This window comes from Melanerpes formicivorus, unplaced genomic scaffold (genome assembly GCF_026170545.1).
Source record: "Melanerpes formicivorus ecotype bairdi unplaced genomic scaffold, bMelFor1.0.p_v2 SCAF_15, whole genome shotgun sequence".
NCBI lineage: Eukaryota > Metazoa > Chordata > Aves > Piciformes > Picidae > Melanerpes > Melanerpes formicivorus.
Window position 1 is genome coordinate 10,886,599 of NW_027142367.1, and position 23,135 is coordinate 10,909,733.

The 23,135-nt window shown below is 41.9% G+C and overlaps 1 protein-coding gene across 1 annotated transcript in view; it reads left to right on the forward strand.

Moving 5' to 3' along the window:
- VAPA (VAMP associated protein A) overlaps positions 1–22,669 on the forward strand; it is a 35,689-nt gene extending 13,020 nt beyond the window's left edge. The window contains exons 2-6 of the mRNA XM_068147616.1: positions 10,046–10,198; positions 16,730–16,833; positions 18,667–18,747; positions 20,338–20,514; positions 21,722–22,669. Coding sequence (XP_068003717.1) covers positions 10,046–10,198; positions 16,730–16,833; positions 18,667–18,747; positions 20,338–20,514; positions 21,722–21,880 — 674 coding nt within the window. The 3' untranslated portion in view covers positions 21,881–22,669. The remainder of the gene's footprint in view (positions 1–10,045; positions 10,199–16,729; positions 16,834–18,666; positions 18,748–20,337; positions 20,515–21,721) is intronic.
- Positions 22,670–23,135: the final 466 nt, after the last annotated feature.

The window sequence follows — 23,135 nt, forward strand, 5'->3', positions numbered from 1 at the left end:
AGTCAGGCCACACCTGAAATACTGGGTTCAGTTTTGGGGCCCTCACTACAGGAAGGACATTGAGGTGCTGGAGGGCAACAAAGCTGGCAAAGGGTCTAGAGCGGGTGAGGGAACTGAGGGTGTTTAGCCTGAAGAAGAGGAGGCTGAATGGAGACCTTGCTCTGTACAGCTCCCTGAAAGGTGGTTGGAGCAAGGTGGTTGATCTCTCCCAGGTAGCAGCATGAGAGGAAACGGCCTCAACTTGTGCCAGGAGAAGCTTTGGTTGGACATTAAGAAAAGAATTCTTGCCTAAAAGGGTTGTCAAGCCCTGCAACAGGCTGCCCAGGGAAGTGGTGGAATCACTTTCCCTGAAGGGATAGGAAAGACCTGTAGATGTGATGCTGAGGGATATGGTTTAGTGGTGACTTGCCGCTGCTAGGTTAATGGTTGGACTTAGTGATCTTGAAGGTCTCTGCCAGTCATGGCAGTTCTGTGATTTTCTTCAGGTTGTTTTCACAGAGAACATAAATTTCTTAGAACATATTTATGGAAACACCACTGTTCTTACTTTGTTGTCAGCAGTATAATTTGTGCTTTTTTTCAGGAAGAACTACAAAATCCTATTTGGAGCAATTAAATGCTTTGTGTATGTTAAGGTTAGTTTTCTTATTGGATGGTTAGGGTAGTTTTGACTTGGCACAGACCACTGGTCTTTTATTTTAGACATCTTCCCTTCAGTACCCTTTGGTTGAAGATGATCAGGTCAGGAAATACTTAAGTAAACTGGACCTCTGTAAGTCCATGGGCCCTGATGGGATGTACCCATAGGTGCTGAGGGGGCTGGCAGATGGAGAAATAGGCTGACATAAACCTTGTGAAGTTCAACAAGAAGTGCAAAGTCCTGCACCTGGGCCAGGACAGACCCCTGCCAGGCACCAGAATAGGCTGGGATCTGACCAGCTGGAGATCAACATTGCAGAAAAGGACCTAAGGGGTCATGGTAAACACCAAGCTGACCATGAATGAGCAATGTGCTCTTGCAGCAAAGGCCTGTGGTATCTTGTGCTGCTTTGGAATGAGTGTTGCCAGCAGGTAGAGAGAGATGATCCTTCTTCTCTACCCAGGACTGGTGAGGCCCCATCTGGAGTGCTGAGTCTGGTTATGGGTTCCCCTGTGCAAGATGGACATGGATGTGCTGGAAAGAGTACAGGAATGGCAACAAAGGTGATGAAGGGACTGGAACTTTTGCTCTGTGAGGAAAGGCAGGAAAGGCTTAGCCTGAAGAACAACAGGTTCAGGGGGATCTTCCCATTGTGTACAAATACCTTAAGGGAGGGTGCAAAGAGGATGGAGCCATCACTCCAGTGGTGCCCAGTGACAGGACCAGAGACTACAGGCACAACCTGAAACATAAGAGGACCCTATTGAGCATCAGGAAGTGCTGTTCTAGTTTGAGGGTGGCTAAGCACTGACACAGCCAGATACTTGGAAGTCATCTGGACATAGTATGCCACTTAAAATATATAATCTCAACAAGTTTTGAAGTTAGTTTTGAGGACTTTCTTTTTGTGTGTTCTTCTATTTGTTTTAGATGTGGGTGAATATATAACTGTACCAGTTTACAGCTTAAATAAACTTCAGTTCTGCTTTCTGGCAGTCATTGTGGGTATTAGCTTTTATAACAGCTCCACTTCAGCATCTTCAATTGAAGAGGACAGTAAACTTAACACTTAAGCTGTTCCGTATGTAAGGCTGTTGGAGTTATTTAATAACTCAGGCTCTTACACAGCTACAATTTAATCACCTTCTAATTATCCAACATTCTACATATTTAATAAAATGACAAATTTTTACCTAGTTTTAGGTAAAGGGGATATTCTGTGACAGGCTCTATGTGTACATTATGACAGCCTTAGTAATCTTAAATTGGTCCTTTTGTTAACAAAACCTGTCCACTTCTCCAAAATTCTTTGTTGTGTTCTGCTGTCAAGGGGCAGGGCTGGCCACTAGACAAGTGTCAGAGGCTCTCTATGGACCCCTCTGCCTTCCCAAAGGAAAGAGAAAGGGAATAAGGGTGAGGCTGATGGGTTGGGAAGGAAACTAAACAAACTGGGATGGAAGTAAGAACAATAAGCCAAAACAGATAAAGACGTACAAACCACTGCCCAACTCCTGATGGCAATGATGTTGATGTCACTGTCGCCTCTGATGCTGTGGGCAGGCACTAGGGAAGTCCCAGGCTGGACTGAGCAGCAGGTGGGAACCAAATTCAGGAGCTAAATTCTTGAACTGGATTCCAGAGGACATGAATCACCTCTAAAGGTCATTGAGTACAAATCACTGTCAGATCAGGATTACCTAGGGCAAGCTGCACAGAAACACATCAAGGCAAGTTTTGAAAGTCTCTAGAGAAGGAGACTGCACAATATCTCTGGGCAGCCTGTTCCAGGGCTCTGTCACCCTCACAGTAAAGAAGTTTCTCCTCATGTGAGGTGGAACTTCTGTGTTCTAGCCTCTCCTTTTCTGGAGATTTTCAACACCCTCCTGGATGTGTTCCTGTGTAACCTGCCCTAAGTGATCCTGCTTTGGCAGGGGGGTTGGACTTGATGATCTCCAGAGGTCCCTTGCAACCCATAACATTCAGTGATTGTGTGTGTGTAATTTCCTGATGCTCCCCTTCCCTGTAGGCAACTCAGTCCCTTCTGCAAGTCCCAACTATGCTATGGGCACTACACCTCTGTACATGTCTCTCCACCTACAACCATGAACTGATACTTTTTGGGACCATCCTATGTTGAATATGAACTGCTCCAGCAAGTTTTGTCATACTCTTGGGAGCATCTGTCAAGGGCTAGGGCTGGGTCAGCCAGCAGAGGAGTGACAGATGCTCCCTATGAAAGCCTCTGCCTTCCCAAATGGAAGAGAAAGGGAATAAGGGAGAGAGACTGATAGGCTGGGAAAGAAACTAAACCAGCTGGGATGGAAAAAAGAACAATAAGATGATATTCATAGAATCATAGAATGTTAGAGGTTGGAATGGACTTCCAGAGATCATTGGGTCCAAGCCCCCTACCAAAGAAGGATCACCTAGGGCAGGGCACACAGGAACACGTCCAGGTTGATTTTGAAAGTCTCTGGAGAAGGAGATGCCACAACTGCTCTGGTCAGCCTGTTCCAGGGCTCTGTCACCCTCACAATAAAGAAGTTTCTCCTCATATTAAGGTGGAACTTCCTTTGTTCTAGTTTATAGTCATTATTCCTTGTCCTATTACAGGGTACCACCCAAAAGAGCCTGGCACCTTCATCCTGACAACCACCCTTCAGATATTTATAGACATTAATAAGATCCCTCTAAGCCTTCTCTTCTCCAGACTGAACAGCCTCAGTTCTCTCAGTCTTCATAGGAGAGATGTTCATATCCCACAGTCTTCCTGATAGCTCTCTGTTGGACTCTTTCCAGCAGATTCCTGTCTCTCTTGAACTGGGGAGCCAAAACCAGACACAATATTCCAGGTGTGGTCTCATTAGGTCAGAGTAGAGGGGCAGGAGAACTTCCCTAGACCTGCTGGTTACACTTTTCTTAATGCACCCCAGGATGCTGTGGGCCCTCTTTGCCACACTGGCACATTGGTGTCCCATGGAGAACTTGCTGTCCACTAGGACTCCAGATTCTTCTCCATGAAGCTGCTTTCCAGTGGGATGACCCCTAGTCTGTAGTGGTGCCTGGTGTTAAATGAATTGGGATGGAAGGCAGAATGGACAGAGTCCTCCTCAGACACTGGGTATTGAAGGAGAGGCTTGGCTCTGGTGATCCTTCAGCTTGATCCTAAGGATGATATCCATGGGATGGAATCTCTCATTGGTCTGTTGAGGTTCATCTGTCCTGTCCACTCCTCACAGATGCCACTTCTGATTTCTGGCACCCTAAGGTGGGGCACAAGATGTGCCAGTGTCCTTGGTCTGTACAGGATCAGGCCTAAGCCAGAGCCTTTTTGCATCCCAGCCCGTGGCAGTAACTCTCCTCATCACCATTCTCGCTGCTAGAAGCAGCCACTCTCTGTACAGTCCTGTCCTGAGCTTCAGAAAGTGCTGTCACTGTGCAGAGAATGAGCCCAGAAGTCAAATCTCTGAACAGAGTTGTTTCTGTTCTAGCTCAAACCAGGACATTTATCAGCAATTAGAGAGGTACTGTCAGTGACCTCTCACCTTTCCAAGGGGTGCCACATGTTGCAGAGGTTTGTCAAATCTCTGCCTTCCCACTCTAGAAAAGCATATTCATGTCATTTTTTCCTTTGTTTGACCATCCCAGGATGGGTGACTTTTGGATCCGAAGAGAAGTTGACTCCGCTGATCATAAAGATCTCTGCACAGATCCTAGGTGTCCACTGATACATAGTAATTTGCTTTTCCTGCAATGTAACTGGCAAGCTGGGAAACTTGGCACCATGTTTCAGCCGTGAAAACTGCCTCTGCAGCATCTGTGTCAATTTCTTCCTGCTCAGTAGTTACTGTAGCCTGAGATGAGTAGCTGCCAGAGGCAACCCCGGCCTTAATGTCATACTGGGAGATTGCTGGGATAGAAATTCAGTGCATGAAGGTTTTGGAGATCTCTAATACTTTGGAGTGTGATGAGGCAGGTGCCCTATGGTTGCTTTCTAAGGCCCTTGTAAGTCAAAAAGCCAGGAAAGATCTCTGTGTGGATTATCTCTGCTCCATTCAAAACACTTGGAATAACCTGGCACTTTCACAACTTTTATTCTAGGTAGATGCTGTGATCAATATCTTGAATTGACACTATTGAGCTCCCTGTCTCCTTTGAATGTAGCTTTGACTCCCAGAGGTTGTTAGACTGAAATTGCAGGTTTATAAAGCAATGATCTCCTGTCATTGGACATCACAGTTTACACCAGGATAGCTTGAGGATTTATTAAATTGCCACCACTTCTGAAAACCCAAGCGCTGATCCACAAGTCCCTTGTCTTAAGTTGTATAAATATAGATAAATGATAGCCTTAGGCAGTTTATAATCATTATGTTGGACAAACAATAGCAGATGAGTACTCATGAGGTATTTTGTGTGGTGGATACAGTTTGACATGAGCCTGTCTGAGGCTTAAATGCTCAAGTGAAAATCAGCTTCAGCCTGGGCTTCTTGCAGGCAGTGAATGAGATGTGTTTTTTTGAGTAGATAGTTCAGTCCTAGTGCAGTTCTGTGTTTCCTGAGGTGAACTTGATGTGTTTGTCCATCTTGGTGCGTGTGCAGTACATCTGCATGGATTGACTGACAGATTGAGGGAGGTTCTCCTCCTCCTCCTCTGCCCTGGTGAGGCCACATCTGGAGTATTGTGTGCAGTTCTGGGCTCCCCAGTTCAAGAGAGACAGGGAACTACTGGAGAGAGTCCAGCAGAAGCTATAAAGATGCTGTGGGAACTGGAGCATCTCTGTGAGAGACCTATGGGTGTTTCACCTGGAGAAGCGCAGCCTGAGGGGGAATCTTCTCAGGGCTGATCAATAGCTAAAGGGTGGAGGTCAAGAGGACGGGGCCTGCTCTTGTCAGCATTGCCCAGTGAGAGAACAAAGGGCAACAGGCACAAACCAGAACACAGGAAATTCCATCTGAACATGGGGAAAAACTTCTTTCCTATGAGGGTGTCAAAGCCCTGGAGCAGGTTGCCCAGAGCGGTTGCAGAGTTTCCTTCTCTGGAGAAACTCCAAACCCACCTGAACACTGTGATCCTGGGAAATCTGCTGTGGGTTACCCTACTTCAGCAGGGGAGTTGGACTAAGCGGTCTGCAGATGTCCCTACCAGTCTGTGATTCTGTGATGTTTGTCTGTTCCTTTCCTTGTTTAGATGTGGTCTGTGGTGTGGCTTAAAACATCTCTCCTCCTTGGTTCTCCCTCTCCTTCCACTTCTCTTGTTTTCCTCAGGGAACCATCACGACTTAGGCTTTTGCACTCAGTGCCAGCTTGCTCTTCATTGCCACACTCCCCCAGGGCAGTGATATATATGTTTATGTGAAGGAGAACTCCAGAATCCTCTCCTGCTGCTACATGATTTCTGTTTGAAAGCTGGGTTGTGCTAATTTAGATTGTGCAGCTCCTCTGAATAGTAATAGAGACTTTTTTCCCCGTGCTTTACTATCCTTGCGTCTGCTCCTGCCAGTCCATGTTCAGATCTGTGCTGTCTGTCGGGATGCTACTGAGCTACCAAAATAGCTGCATTCTGCAGAAACAGTGAAATTCTGTTGCCTTTTTGTTTTGTTTGCTATCAGCTCCTTATGAAATCTGATGGTGGTGAGTCTTGAGAGGCTTTTTTGCTTTTATTTAAAGCCATTAGAAAGCAGGTGAAGGGTAAAGCTGTCAGAAAGTTGCTCTAGACCTTGATAAAGATACTGAATCCTGTCTCATTGTTATGCACTTGGAGAAGGCAGGCATGAGGGGACCTTAAATGCCTCAGAAGAAACAGAGCATCTTCTTCAGTAAAAACAGTTTACCATCAGTTCATAAATTCACTTCTGCTTTGTCTTGAAATATAGGTGGGTTTGGAATAGTACAGCTCCATTCCTTCATGACTGTGCCTTTCGAAATGGGTCTCTGAAATGAGCCTTTTTTTTTTTCCAAGCTGAATTTCCTTAATGATAGTAGTTGAGAGGATTAGACAACCTGAGGAGCTCTGCTTTTTTGAAGTTGCAATAAAAATAAAGCCACCAACACCTTTGAAAGCCACATTCAAGGTGTTGTGTGCTGCTGTACACTCCAAAGGTTATGCCTGTGTGGTTGTTAGCAAAACACCCAGAATAACTTCCTTCAAGATGTTTGTGTAGCTCAAAAAAATAGGTATTTGGTCTTTTCTGAGTGTCACTGGTCATAGACTTGGAGGAGTATTCAGCTGCCTCATTTTAGTTCAGCTTGTGGTGTAGGTGATGAGAGTTATTTTTGGATCAGTCTATTAGTAATGCAACTGGATCCTGCAAGAGTCATCAAGAGACAAGTGGCAGGAAACTTTGAAGTAGTTGTGTAGATCTCCCTGTTGTGGGCTGTGTCAAATTTGATTGGATTGAGAGAGTAACTGTTTCATTCACCATATAAAGACAGGTTAGAAAGGAAGCTTCAGATAAGTAACACCAGTTCCTGTTTTCCCAGAAGAGTCTCAGTGACTTGTTAGCTGAAGTGTATCTTCTCCCACTCTTGGTACTCAGTAATTCCTATTCTAGTCCTTTATTAATATTTATCTTTGTGTTCTGTGTCAAGACTCTGCTTAATGTTCTCTCAAAATAAAGGACGTGGATGGGATAATGAACACTCCAGTGTAGTCATGTCTGATAGTAGCCAGTACCATTACAGAACCAGAGAATGGTGGAGGTTGGAAGAGATTGTCTGGAGATCATCTAGTCCAACCTCCCTGCTAAAGCAGGGTCATCCCCAGCAGGCTTCACAGGATCACAATGTTCAGGTGGGTTTGGAATTTCTCCAGAGAATGAGACTCCACAACCTCTCTGGGCAGGCTGGTCCAGTGCTCTGGCACCCTCACAGCAAAGATTTTCCTCAAGTTCAGATGGTACCGTCTGTGTTCCAGTTTGTGCTTGTTGCCCTTTGTCCATATGCTGGGCACCACTGAACAGAGTTTGACCGCATACGCTTCATGCCCACCCTTTAGCTATTGATCAGCATCCATAAGATCCCCTCTCAGGCAGCTCTTTCCAGGCTAAACAGCTCCAGGTCTCTCAGCCTTTCCTCCTCACAATGATGCTCCAGACCCCTCAGCATCTTTGTAGCCTCTGTTGGACTCTGCAGCAGTTCACTGTCTCTCTTAAGTCTTTTCCAACCTGGTTAATTCTAGTCTAGTCTAGTCTTCATTTCTCCCTGTGTCTCTCATTCCTTTAAGAGTAGTCTGAATACCTCTGTGCAATAAGGTATTCAGAAAAGGATTGGCTTCTTTTGTCAGGTGCAGTTAGTGGGTTTGTTGTGTCTTACCACTTGTTCATATCACGAATGTTTCAAATCCAATTTTATGTATGTGAAATTTACTTCCATTGTGGTTTTATTTATTTATTTTTGATCATGTTTTCAATACTGATGGCAAATTATTTTGCAGTAATTTAATGTGTAGTTTTTAAAGAACAACAAAGAAAGATGTGTGCATTAAATTCTGTTGAATAAATTTCATGTTCATATGAAATTCCATTTCCTAAGTTACATTCCTTCAGTGCCTGTTCAGTTGTGCTTTCAGATGACACATGTAACGAAGCTTAAGACAGCAGAGAACACTGTGCACCTCATTTGTTCTTTGTGCTGTACTGTACAACATCCCACAGAGGTGATCTTTGTTGGGAGAAGTAGTTCTGCAGCTTGACATTGAAATTACACCTCGTGTCTGATCCATCCTTAGAGACAATTCCTGTCCTGATGGTTTAACATAAACAGTTTAGTGAAGACACCACACTGAATATGTAAACGTGGCAACTACGGCTTCTTTCCTGTGGAATGGTTAGAGTAGCTGCATCAACAGAGTATCACCTTTCTTGCCTACTAGGAGTTGTGAAGGATTAGGGCTGGGCTGACTACTGAATGCCAGAGGCTGTCTCTGAAGCCTTCCCAAGGGGAAAAGAAAAGGAATAAGGGACAGAGACTGATGGGCTGGGAAAGAAATTAAATCAGCTAGGATGGAAATAGGAACAATAAAACAAAATAGATACGAAGACATCCAAACCAACACCCAACCACTGATGGCAATGATGTCACTGTCATGACTGATGCTGTGGGCAGTGCCCAGTCCCAGAGTGAAGTAAACAGCAGATGGACAGAGATTTGGGAGCTGGATTCTGAAACTGAATTCAGGAATGCATGGATGGTGATTGAAGGCAGAACAGACAGATTCCTCCTCTGACTCTGTCACTGAAGAGAAGGATTGACCCTGGTGATTCTTCAGCTTGATCCTGAGGATGATGTCCATGGGATGGAAATCCTTGTTGGTCAGTTGAGGGTCACCTGTCCTGTCCAATCCTCACAGATGCCAAATCTAACTTCCTGCACCCCAGGGTGGGGCACAGGATATGGCAATATCATTTGTGTGCTGAGGAGCAAGTCTAAGCCAGAGCCTTTCTGCAGCCCAGCCCTTGGTGGTAAGTCTCCCCATCATCATTCTCACTACTGGAAGCAGCCACTGTCTGTCCAAACCTGCTCTGAACTTGAGAAAGTGCCCTCACTGAGCAGGGACTGAGCTGAGATGTCAAATCCCTAACAAGAATTGATTCTGTTCTAGCTCATATGGAAGTTTGAAAGATGAGGTTGATACCCATTTCTGTGAAGTCTGTAGAAGCTCAGAAACCCAGTGTAAGCTGAAATCTCAAGAGTAGTTACTGTGTTTCAGGCTCACAGTGTTTTCTTTCTGGAAGTGTTTGTAATAGATCAAAATCTTCTATTCCTAAAGAAAGAATCCAGCAAGATGCACTTTGGCATATGTCCTTATAGGTATTTAAATTGTTTAAGGAGTTATTAATCATAGAATAGCTTGGGTTGGAAGGGACCTTAAAGGTCATCTAGTTCCAACCCCTCTGTCATAGGCCGGAACACCTCTACTAGACCAGGTTGCTCAAGTCCCCATCCACCCTGGCCTTGAATACTTACAGGCTTGAAGCCTACACAGCTTTTCTGGGCAACCTGTTCCAGTGCCTCACCACCCTAATGGGGAAGAATTTCTTCCAAATGTCTAATCTAATTGTTAAGTTAAATTAATTAATTGAAATGATCTTCTAGGTATTTAAGATGTCAAGAATAATCTCTTGTAATTAGCAGATGTATCTATGAGCTTTTTGCATCAGCAGCCTGAGTCTGTCATACTCTTGAAGGGTTCATTACTGCAATGTGCATCATTATGGCTAAGGTGATGGAGTGTGTAAGGGCATTTGTGCTTCAGGGATGTGTGATTTAACCTGCCTTTAGGAGTTTGTTGCCATCGAGTTTTATTTTAAGAGTTACTTGCACTGTATAAACAGATTTCAAGAGGTGCATCCATGCTTAAACCACCTCCTTGTTTTTGTGTTTTGGTTTGTTGGTTTTTTTCAGGTCCCTTTACAGATGTAGTAACTACAAATCTCAAACTACGAAATCCATCAGATAGAAAAGTATGCTTCAAAGTGAAGACCACAGCGCCTCGTCGGTACTGCGTGAGGCCCAACAGTGGAATTATTGATCCGGGATCATCTGTAATTGTTTCAGGTAAAAGAAAAACCATTTAATTTCAGCTGTCAGGCTTTTGTGAAGTTCTCTAATGCTTGTTCTTGGAGGCTGTGTGAGGCCTTAGAAGGCTGCTTGTTCTTAGAGGCTGTCAGCTTTCTAAAAAGATTATTTTTAAGACATAAAGCTATTCCCCTTCATTATTGCAGTGTCAGCTCGATGTAGAGTACAGTGACACATGAAAAATGCTCCATACAGCAACACTTGCCATTTGTCACATTCATCTGCAGATCTCTGAAAGGAGGAAGAGAAAGTTTGCAATAGCCTGTGATACTAACAGTACCTTTGCTTCAGACTACTACATTCATGCTTATATAATAGAATCTTACAATCATCTTACAATCCAACCATTACCTAACTCTGCTAAGACTGGTGCTAAACCATGTCCCTCAGCCCCACATCTTTGCATTTTTCAAGCATCTTCAGGGATGCTCCACCATACACGTTCGAGTCCAGTTTCTCGATGCATTACCAACCTGCTGAGAGCCCAATAATCGCAGTTCTTCAGGATCATACGGTAACCACTGAGTCAGTCCCTTAATCAATCGTGCACTACAATTTGCCATTTCACTCTCATTACTACAACTGTTATTACTATAATTAACTAACATATTTACATCAGATCTGGGTATCCCTATCAGACACGTCTGAAAAGGTTCACCCACTGTCTGTAGGCTCAAACAAAATTCATTATTGCCTGTCATGTTGGGCCACGTTACCCATACAAGGCACAAAGCTTAAGTTGAACTAGATAGAATGCTCTAACAGAGCTGGCATAATACATGGTCAAAGATAACAGACATCGTAAAGAAGAACTTAGATCTTAATAGTTCCGATCTTTACATTTCACTCTTATTGACAGAGAAGACTTGATTATGCCCGAACACATTGCACACAGAGATTAAGACACAAATGCAATCCTTATCACTGTCTTTTACAATCTGATTTAGGGGTATGTTGCATCTTTATTTTCTCTAGGATGGTCAAAAATCATAAATTGTTTAATGGTAGCAAGATTTCTTTAATCTGTAAAGGTAGATATGGCCAGGCTCTAGCTTCACAGACAGAAAACTTGCAGGCAAACAGCAAGAGCAAAAGAGCTTCATTGCTTTGCCCAATATAAAATTACACAGAATAATGTGGTTTTGCTCATCCTAGTAACACTAATCTCTTATTGGTACCATTAAAAAACTTTTTTTGCTATGGGGTATTCTCTCTTCCCGCACTTTTTTTTTCCCCATTTATTTTTTTGTTTGTTTGTTTGTTGATGTTTTCAACCAAAAATGAAAATGCATGTTGTGTTGTAATGAGTTTTGATTTTCCCTCTAGGTGTGTAAAATTATAGCAAACTGGTGAGATGACATATAAGTCCCTATGAACATTTTCTCTAATCACACAACAAGCAACCATAATATTCAGTCCTAATTCACATGGTGCTGTGTTACATTCTTCTGATTGATGCTTTTGATCCCAGATTATTATAACAGTTATTGTGATCGATGTTTGGCTTCATGGGAAATGCTGTTTCCTCTTAGTCTTGATTCTTCTGCACATTAGTGAAGGAATACTTTTAAAAATGAATACCTATTTACTACAAACCTTAACTATATTACATGGAGATCCTTTAAAATGCCTAGGCACACAACTAAGAAGGTTCGAACCAAAAGAAAATCTTACAATTTGAACTCATTACTAAGTACATACACCTTACTGCAATTACTATGTACTAAGTACCTGTAAATACCAAATGCTTACCATTCATTATGCTTACCAGGAAAACTTAGCAAAACTCTAAATAACAAATCTCTGAAAGACATTACAGTCAGAAATGAAGAAATTAGCACTGAAATGAAGAAATTAGAACAGAGCCATGGTCGACAATAGTTGTACCAGAAACCGCTTGGGGGGTGGGGGGGTGTAGTCTGGAACCGGAGAGGGGGGCCCGCTGGTGTGACCCACTGGGTCCACCGCTATGGTCGGTGCTGCCTGTGTCATTGGAGCCATCAGTGGTCGCGGGAGGGGTGTGGTCGTAACAATGCCACAACCGCGAGCCTCCAAGCGCTCCATGTTTTCTAAGAGGGGACGTAAAGCAAAGTCAGCGCTGTTTGAATCTTCTGAATTCAAGCCCTCGCTGGCGATGTCAGAGGAAGATGTTGATGAACGGGATCGAACACACTGAGGCACAGGTTTCGCTGTCCTTTTTCGGCTTTTTCTCTGCTTGAGGCGAAACAGCAGTGGTGGCGGCTGGCAAACGTGGTGTGGTCGCCGCAAGGTGTATTGGGGGCAGCCCTGGTCGATCGGTCGATACTTTTCAAATACATTATTTGGTTGTAATTCAGATACAACTGGCGCTGCATCTCGTCCTGACAAATTCGCTGTAACTGCAGCAGCCATTCGCTGTTCTAACTTATATTTTTTGATACAGTTTATGCGTTCTTGCCACGGCTTTTGCAGTTTTATAGCAGTTTTATCACCATCTATTACCAAGTCCCACAGCTTGTTCCCGTACTCTCTCCAACAAGCTTCATCAAAATAACTACCTCTGCTAGGGAAATGCCCTAAAGCGGATCCATGGGCCAAAAGCCCAGGCATTACTTTGGGCGATATCTCTGCCTTACGCTTTTCTAGAAAGCATTGAAACAAGGAGAGCGCTACCTCTTTGTCCATATTCACCGACGTCCACGAACTTCACTGCCGCATTCCGTTATCTGCTGGTGTCCGCTGCTCCTTTCCTCAGGCCCGCCGATACTGGCCTGCCCAAGCTGCCGTCGGCCCGCCAACTCCAGCCTGCCAACATTTTCCAGTGGCATGCCAATTTCGGCCCGCCAAGACTGGCCTGCCCGAGCCTTCCTCCGCGGTCGGCTCGCCTGTAATTCCCAGGTGTGGTCTCCACTGTCGTCCCCGTCGAAACGGCTCAGAGTACCTGCAGAATCGGGTCCCTGTTCGAGGCGCCACTTGACGAGAACGGAGACAGGGACGACAGCACTCAATATGATAGTAATCATCCAACTTTATTGTTCCACACTTCATTATTTATCGTCTTATCTTATGCATAGTTAATTCTATTCTAATTTAACACATACTATTGGTTTCTCCCTAAAAGGTTACATCATTGTTTTCACAACTCTGTGGAATTTTTCTGCTCAGTCTAATTGCTTTTTTTCCCAGATCTCGCCTCCTCCTTATCTTGCTTGCCTCCCTTCTCAGGGGCAGCTGGACTTCAGCAGGCCGAGCAATCAGCACTTTCCCACAGCTCCTACTCCACCGCTATATTATCAACAGAGAATTCTTCAAGGCCTGAATTGCACAGGTGTTCCTGGGACCCATGTCCCCTCTTACTCAAAACAGTCCCCAACACTTATCAATCATATTGATCGCTGCGAGTCTTTCCCTCACCGTTTCTCGCTGTCGGATCGCGTCCCGACACCCTGCCACTTTCCAACTTCCTTTCAGGTAGTTGTAGAGTGAGGTGGTCCCCCCTGAGCCTCATTTTCTTCAGGCTAAACACTCTCAGCTGCTTCTCATAAGACCTGTGCTCCAGAATACTGGAGCTGTAAAGAACATTTCACATTCTCCAATAAAGGGAGACAGCATCCTCCTGCTGCACAGTTCAGTTTGCATAGCAGAGAATCTTTACTACCTCTTTCTGTGTAGCACTGGATTTTCAAGCTGTTATTTGGCCACAGTGACCCCAGGATGCTTTCATGTGCAGTTGTTTAGTTAGTGACTCCACAGTGCTTTTCAGAATTAAGTTTTCTCTCCCAAAGCATCAGCTTTATCTTCTTGTTGTTTGAGTATGTAATTTCTTCCGGGTCACTTGGTAAGCCAAGTGCACAGATAATTTTTCTAGTGACCCACTTTATTATCTCCTTAATCTCTCCACTGAATGTTTTCAGTGCTGACTCATATTTCATGTAATTAAAAATAGATTTCTCTCACATTGTTGTGCAGAGGGAAATCACTGCAGGATACCATGGGCTGACAATGTGCTCAGAACTAACGATTAAGGCAATGTTGGCTGTTTTCAGCCTGTGTAATGCTTTGTACTGATTCAGCTTCAAGCTAGTTTTTAAATTTATTGCTGGAGATGTGATTTAACTATCTTTCTAAGGAAGTCCAAGAGCATTTTGTTTATCATTCAATTGTGAATCACCAAGTAAAATTCTCTATACTTTCCAAAACCGCTATGTATTCACATGGTTTTCTTTACCTTGATGCCCTAAATTAACTATTTATCGCTTCCCGTTAACTTATTAATGACTATTGTTTGGGTCTGAGTTTTCCTTTTAGAATAAATCATGCTACTCATCATCCTTCACAACTTATTCCTGTTATTGTTCTTTCTCCTGGCTTTCAGACCCCTTTAAGATTTATTTCATGGGCATAAAGCCCTCCAGTGTAGAAAACTTAAGCTTATTATCAAGAGGCTTGCTTTGATAATTATTTGTTGCAATTCTCCTTGAAGCGATCTCTGGACTACTCAGGGACTCCATGAATATTCTGCAAACTGTGTCTTCAAATATTCATGAGATTTTTCCATCATTACTTAAAACTGTGAAGAGCTTGAAGAGCTCTTGGAGTATGTGGATTGTCTCTTTCTGCTGCTTTTCAATTCAATCAGATTTTCAGCTGTTACTGAGTGGTCAAAGAACATCAAGTTATTAAATCCTAGGATCCTGCCAGCATGTGAAGAAATTCTGTGGTAATGGAAAAATGTCTTTCCCATCTTTAAGGTTATTCCATCTATTCCCTTGGCTTTAGGGAACTGAAGTACCTCATGCTATTCAGTAGTCTGTTGATGGAACAATTCTTAGGGCTAAATTACTTTCTTATCTACACCTGTAAGAAACATACACTTTGATCAGCTGTGTTGCAGACCATGGTGAGACCAATGGTTAAGGAAACCTGACTTTTAAACCTTTCCAAACAGAATTGTTTGAAGATAGGATTGTAAAATGCTGCAATCCTTTTATATACTTTTATTTGTGAAATACATCTGATTCAGATTATTCACTTACCCTTTGGTTATGCTACAGGTAAGATTTAAGGGGGGTGGGGGGGAAGATAACCACCCTGTAGCAAACACCTGCAACTTGTAGCTAGTATTTAAGGGCTAAAGTTAGGCAGTTAAATTTAGAAGTAACTTTTTTTATAGGTGCTATTGAATTTGGAAAGCCCAAATTAGTGACTTTGGTACTGCACTTAGTATTTTATAAACTGATGCAGTTTAGTCCTGCCATGCAGAATTAACTCTGTATGAATGGAAGCAGGTTGAACTACAGAATCATTAGAATCCTGGTGGTTGGAAAACACCTTTGGCTCATTGAATTCAACCATTATTGAACTGTGCCAAGTCTGGTGCTAAACCATGTCACTTAGCACCACCTCTGCCTCTTTTACACGTCTCAATGGATGGGGATTCAACCACCTCCCTGGGGAGCCTGTCCCAGTGTTTGAGAACGCCTTCATTGAAGACATTTCATTTACTATTCAACTTAAACCTCCCCTGGTGCAACTCAAGGCAATTTCCTCTTTTCTTACCACTTGTTACATGGGAGACAAGACCAACACCCACCTTACTTCAACCCTCTTTTCAGGAAGTTGTGGAGACTGAGAAGGTCTCCCTTGAGCCTCCTTTTCTTCAGGCTAAGCAACCCCCAGTTCCTGCAGCTACTCCTCATTGGATTTTTTGTCTAGAGCCTTCACCAGCTTCATTGCCCTTCTCTGGATCCAATCCAGTGCCTCAATGTCTGTCTTTAGTGAGGACCCCAAAACTGAACTCAGTAGTCAAGATGTGGTCTCATCAGTGCTGAGTACAAGGGAACAGTCACTTCCCTGGTCCACTGAAGGTTCAGAACTGTAGAAAATAGACTTGAATTATAGAACACTGTAGCAGTATTGAAGTCTACAGCTGGAACTGGTTCAGAATATATGTGGAGATTGTTCAATGAGCTTTTCTAGCTAAATCAGTATTTCTGACTTAGCTTCTTTCCTGTGAGGGTGCCATAGCACTGGACTAGGCTGTCCAGAGAGGTTGTGGAATCTGCTTCTCCAGAGAGATTTGAAGCCCACGTGGATGTGATCCTGGGGAACCTGGTCTTGGTGACCCTGCTTTAGTAGGGGGTGTTGGACTGGATGATCTCCACGTTCACTTAACCATAAAATATTTTTCTTTGAAAGAAAAGTCCTGTGCTGTTTGCTTGGAGGGTTTTTTGTTTGGTTGGTTTTGTCTGTCTTACAGCATCTGTTTGTTCATACTTGCATCTGAAATGTCTGTTACTTACAATAATTGCATAAAAAAATCATGTCAGCTACATGAGAGTGAAATACTTCTCTTTCTTCACAGTACCTGTTGGTACAGTGTCTGCTTTGTTTCCAGCACTTCCTTTTGCCTTTTAACTCTCAAGGGTCTGCTCAGTGAGAAGCAAATCCCAAATGGACAGTGTGCTTGTTACAATGATCAGCTGAAGAATCACAGGTTTATGCTTTTTTGTTTTTTTTTCTTTTGAACAGTAATGCTGCAGCCTTTTGACTATGACCCAAATGAGAAGAGTAAACACAAGTTTATGGTACAAACAACCTATGCACCACCAAATATTACAGATATGGAGGCAGTGGTAAGTCAAACTGGGGTGAAATGACTTGTATGTTCTTTTTTCCTTAAAAACTCAGGCTTAAGTGTGAATGAATCATGGTTTTGCAATTTATTTTTGGAGAACTGGGTTTTTTTTTCTGAACAAGTGTGACTTATGTATGATTCAAAGCTTTTAAAATTAAATACAGGCTCAGTTTTCAGAACTCACCTAGTGAACTGGTTAATTGGAAATAGTGAACCTAAGGTAAGGTCAGCTCACTGTTAAAGGAAGGACATGTTATGCCTTAGATGCAGCTAATCTGAAGGGGATAAACAGATTGTGTTTGAAAGAATCAAGAGTATATTTAGACAACAAGCCTGAAGCTGTCCGAAATGAGTACATTTGGGTTGAACGGTGTTTAACTAAAATGTTGAATGGGATTATAATGAAATGAAACATTTGGACGACTAAGGTTTGTCTCTCTACAAGATACCAAGTGGCTAAGCACAGCACAAATGATAGATTTGTTTTCAGATTTAATAGAAATGTCATAGATTCAGTTCTTAGGCCGGATTGGGCTGTTGGCAGATCCAGAAAGAAGATATTAAGGTTTGTGCTATTTAGTTCAGAAACAGGAGACTTGTTTCTGATGTTACAAGCTGGCAGCAGTGGGAAGGAAGCCTTCGTTTGTCAGAATATGCCCTTTAGGTGTATGTGGCCTCCATAAATGTGTATTAAGGTGGGGGGAGATGATGCACAGAACTCTGTCTCTGGAGATTAAGGAGTGCCTGTGTTTACACAGGTATGTTCAGTGTTCTCTTGTAGCTTTTGTTAACTTAGCTACATGTCTTAAAAGTTTAACAGCTCCCTTCCTTACTGGTCTGGTTTCCTTAATATGCTCTCATAGCTCTTGATTATGTGTGGTAAGTGAAGCGTAGTTATTTGGTGAGGATATAAAAATCCACTTTCAAACGACTGCTTTCTTAGTGTGCTCGAGCATTTCTGTGCTGAGAAACAGATCTTGCAGAAAATGGGTAATTGCAACTGTAAGTTACTGTACACCTAAAAGCACTTAAAGGAAAGAGCAACAAAAGAAAGGGAGGGTGTTATGGAAAGCTTGGATGTTCTGGTCTGCAAGACCTGCAATTCTAAGGTCATTTCAGAGGATTTATTGTTGGATAAACTGCTGCAAATTTCAGATCAGTCTCTGAGCCTAAGGATTTAAGGCAACTACCTAAAATGTGTACTTTGAAAGTTAGTTGTCTGCCTAGTAGAGAGAATCCAGCATGTATCACAGTTCTTTAAATACATTGGTAAACATTAGAATTTAAAATGTCTTGATAAACAGCTTTGGACAGGCTCAAATTGTAATTTTCTTATGTAGTAAAAGGAAGAAGTGGTTAAAAAACTAAATTATGAAGAACTAAAGAAATTTACTCTGGAACTGAATTCAGAGTCACTAAAAGGTGTCTTTCAGTCTTTGGTATAAAATTGGTGTTTCCAAGATGGGAAATAAGGAGTACACTTAACCAAGGGTTAGAAATTGGTTCTAAAACTGGCTCAAGGTGGTGCTTGTTCCTCATTACGTGTTAAAAGAACTTCTGTATTGTCCCCTCCCTGTCCCCTCCAAACCTGGACTCATCCTTGCATTCAATTTACTCATTTCCATTTCTAACTTTAAACTCTTTCTAGCTTTTGTTACTTTGCAGTAGTCAAAGTGACCCAAGAAAACATTGTTCAGAAGCAGGTCTGAAAATTGCAGCTAGGGTATGACAGCATTGAGCTGTGTAGGAAACAACTCCTAGGAGCATGCTTATGAACTGTTTGATGTTTGCAAGAGTTTGGCACCTTAATTAACTCTGTTAATTGTTTTAGTGGAAAGAAGCAAAACCTGATGAATTAATGGACTCCAAGTTGAGATGCGTGTTTGAAATGCCCAACGAAAATGATAAACTGGTGAGTAAGAAAAGAGTAAGAAACTGTCACACACTGACTGTTAGAATCTGACAGAAATTTGTCCTGAATTGTTTTTAAACCTATTTGATTTATTGATTACATTGATTGTAGCAATTGAGATTAAATCAGGCCAGACAGATGTTCAGGATATAACTTCTGGAGGATGCCCAGAGAACAGCCCAGGTTGAAAGGGCACGTTGAAATACCATCAGGTCCAGAACTTTCCTCAGAAATGGAGCAACCTGTCTAACTGGATCATAAAAACCTCCAGCAATGGAGACTATGCAAAAAAAAAAACCCACATTCATTATCTTTATTACCTTATTTTAGCATTTTATTGCTGCCAGATTAAAAATGGAGACGCTTGAGTCTTGCATGCAATGAAAAGTGGAGGATTGCAGAGCTTGCTTTTCAAAGTATTAAATGCCTTTTTTTTTTTTCCCCTAGGTTTAAAAAGTCTGTTTCTAATTCATCTGAGTTAGAAAAGGAAGTAGAAAAGAAAAGGCTAGAAATTAATGTATGCTTTGGGACTCCTAAATGACCTTTTTATGGTGTTGATAAAAATATAATCAGACCAAAAGAAAAAAATCCTAATTACCTCTTTTTATATCTTCAGACACAATCTATTCCAGTTGTGTAGGAGATGACAGTTTCATTGTATGTGGAGTGAAGATCTGTTAGTGTTGCTTTATATTTAGGGTAATAGCTATTCTGCAAACTTCTACATAACTGACAGTTATGACAAAATTCTTCTGCGTTACCATTTCTTTCCTTTTTTTTTTCTTTGCCTGATACTTGAAATGTTCATTATTTACATGTATAAAGGGTCTCAGTGAAGGCTGCCAGCTGTCCAGTAGCTGTCTTTACAACCATATTTATTCATACACGCTTTGGAGTGCCACGTAAAGATATTTTTCACATGCAATGCGAGTGTAATTTGGCAGCTCCAGCCCCTCTGCCACAGGCAGCAATGTCTTCAACTAGATCAAGCTGCTTTTTAGTATGGAGCTAATACTTGAACTGACAACAGGATCATAGTATCATAAAATGGTCTGCGTTGGAAGGGTCCTCCAAAGGTCATCTAGTCTAACCCTCTCTGCAGTCAGCAGGGGCATCTTCAACTAGATCAGGTTGCACAGAGCCCTGTCAAGCCTCTCTTTGAATATCTCCAGGAATGGGGCCCTAACCACCTCCCCTTGCAACCTGTTCCAGTGCTCCACTACCCTCATGGTAAAGAACTTGTTCCCAACATCCAGTCTGAATCTGTTCTTCTTTAGTCTGAAATCATTGCCCCGTGTCCTGTCACTGCAGGCAATTCTAAACATTCTCTTTCCATCCTTCTTGTAGGCCCCTTCAGGTACTAGCAGGCTGCTATTAGGTTTCCCCAGAGCCTCCTCTTCTCCAGGCTGAACAACCCCAGCTTGTCCTCATAGCAGAGGTGCTCCAAACCCCTGAAGGTTTTGTTCAGATTACTGTAAACACAAACTTCCTTGCACTGTATTAGTAGCTGAATTGTTTCACTTTCAAGCTGTGGGTCATTGTTTTTTTCTAGGTAAGTAAAATTCTCTGTGCCCTTCTTAATGTTTGTAGAATGACATAGATGCAAGCAAACCCGCCCAAGTCCTGAATACATCTAAGCAGGATGGCCCGATGCCAAAATCACATAGTGTTTCGCTTAATGACACTGAAACAAGGAAGCTAATGGAGGAGTGCAAAAGACTTCAAGCAGAGATTATGAAGCTGACGGATGAAAATCGGCACCTGAGAGTAAGTTCTGCTTCCTTGCTTGTATTGATCTCTTGATTGAAAGATTTGGCTTGTCATTAGGCCACCAGATGTGTTTTCCAGGAGGTAGCTACAACTACTTCTGACAACTACTAGTGATTGTCAGGATTGAGTTAGAATAGGATTTTACTGACCTTATGTTTTGAACGTCTCAGTGATTGAGACTTTGTGATGGTCACGGATGAGATATTGAAGCTACATGATTTGATTAAATTAAATGATCCTATTTATGGTGCTCTTAGTTGAAGTCTAGATCAGAGATACCAAATTAGTGGCAGCTACTGTAAATTTAATCCAGAGATGCCAAATTAGTAGCACTTACTTCAAGTCTAAATCAGAGATGCCAAATTAGTAGCAGTTACTATAAAATTAATCCGGATATACCAATTTATTAACCATTACTTCAAGTCTAGGTCCTATTTATGGTGGTCTTTGTTGAAGACTAAATCAGAGATACTAATTAATATCTTTGATTAACTAAATTAAAAAACAATAATAGCAGTTACTGCAAGCCTAAATCAGAGATACCAAATTAGTAGCAGTTACCTCAACTCTAAATCAGAGAGAGCATAGTAGCTTTGAATAAAAGTGTTGTTATTAAGAATAAGTAAATGAGATCGAAAGGGGCACAAATTATTAAGGAACAAGAACAGTTGTTTGGCCAGAGGAGATAAGCAAAAACTACTTGCCAGTATCTTGATATAAAGGTGCCATTTATTAACCTGTACCTAGGCAAGTTGTGGCTCGTGATTTTTCTGTACATTTGCGTTTTGCTGTTTGAAGATTTGGCCGTGGCAGCCTTTAAAGAACCATGAAAAAAATGACTGTCCACGCCTGTGGCATAGGGATATTTGGAGAGACACTGCACAAAGCAGAGGCTTCTCCTTAAAAGTAAGGAATTACTGCTAATTAGTAAGTAAAATCTGGAGCCTTTGTTGTGCCTAGCAAGAATTTCAGAGTAATTCTTAACCACAGCATGGAGAGCAACCAGGTCATGTGTCCATATTTGAAATACTAGGGCTCACCATGTTCATATTTTGGTGTGGTCTGATTTTACTTATTTCAACCTTTATTTAAAGGTTCAGCAGTAAATTTGGCCTTTGAGTTCAGTTTTTACAACTGTGAAGTAGATGTCTTGGTAAATCTTGTTTCTTCCATCTGTTTTTCCCCTCTTCCCCCCCAACCTCAGGATGAAGGCTTGAGGCTCAGAAAGGTAGCGCACTCGGATAAATCTGGATCCCCCACAGCTTTGGCCATCAGAGATAACGGCTCTAATTCTCTTCCTTCACTTCTTGTTGTAATTGCAGCCATTTTCATCGGATTCTTTCTAGGGAAGTTCATCTTGTAGAAAGAATGAGTGAGAGAAGCATGCAAAATGCAGCTTCATTTATTTTTTTCCCCTCCCTTCCCCCCCCTTTTTATTTTTCTCTCTCCTTCCCCCCTTTTTTTTTTTTCCTCTCTCCTTGCCCCCTTTTATTTTCTCTCTCCTTTCCCCCCTCTTTTTTTTATTTTTGGCCAGAAAAAAAGATTTGTTTTACCTACCACTTCATTGGTAGTGTGGCCCAAGTGGCCACGTGTTTCTTCTTCTTTTTTTTTGGTGTTTTGTTTTTTGTTTTGTGTACAGCATCACGATCTCGCACGGTTAGAAAACGCTCTGACAAGACAAACTGTTTGGCTCCTGGACAAAATTGTACATTGTCATCAATAGCAGGTGTCAGTTGCACAGTCAGTCCTTTATCATAAAGTTCATAACAAAGAAAAAAAAGAGAGAGAATTGTTCTTTTCTTTTCTTTTCTGTGGTTTTAATAAGAATTCAGAAATTTGTTCAGTCTTGTAAATGTTATTTTAATAATCTTTTAAAATTTTATCTGTTGCTGTTACCTCTGGATAAAAAGAAAAATAAGATTTATTAGATTGCTAATCCCACTCATTCAGGAATATGACAAGAGGTATTCTGGGGGAAATGGTGCCTCTTACTGTGTAAATTTTCTCCTTACCTTACTTTGCTAATATCACGGCAGAATTTCTTTCTTATTCCTTGTGAGGCGTTGTTGAGAGTTCTTCATCCTTCCAGTCATGTCCCATACTATTTAACATTACAAAAGAAATAAAATTGTTAACAGATTTTTCTGCTGGATAGCCTGTTTGTGTGTGTCATGCTTTTAGGAGGGGTTCCTAACAAGTTCATTGTTCATGGTCATTTACTACTTGTAACAAGTGGCTATTTTGAAGTTTATTTGCTTAAGTCGCTGGCTTAGACTGTTGTAATTGAAGCTTGGGGGGTTTAAAAGGGGAAAAAAAAAGGTTTCCATTTGTTGAAAAAAAAGGAAAATATCTGTTTTCTGGCTGCTTTCAGCTACAGAGGGGATGGTTATCAAACTTGGTTTCAGACAGATTAATCTGGATATCCAGCAGGTACAAGTACCAGACACAAATGTTTTCAATATATTAACGACTTGCTTGGATTATGTGGGAGTGTAATAATCAACCTTCTGTTCCACCTTTGGATCTTCTGGGTGTCTTCCAGGAGTTAACATTGTTCTTTGACTTCATGGGGTTACCTAATTCACATATATTAAATTACAGGGTTTGTAATTTTATTG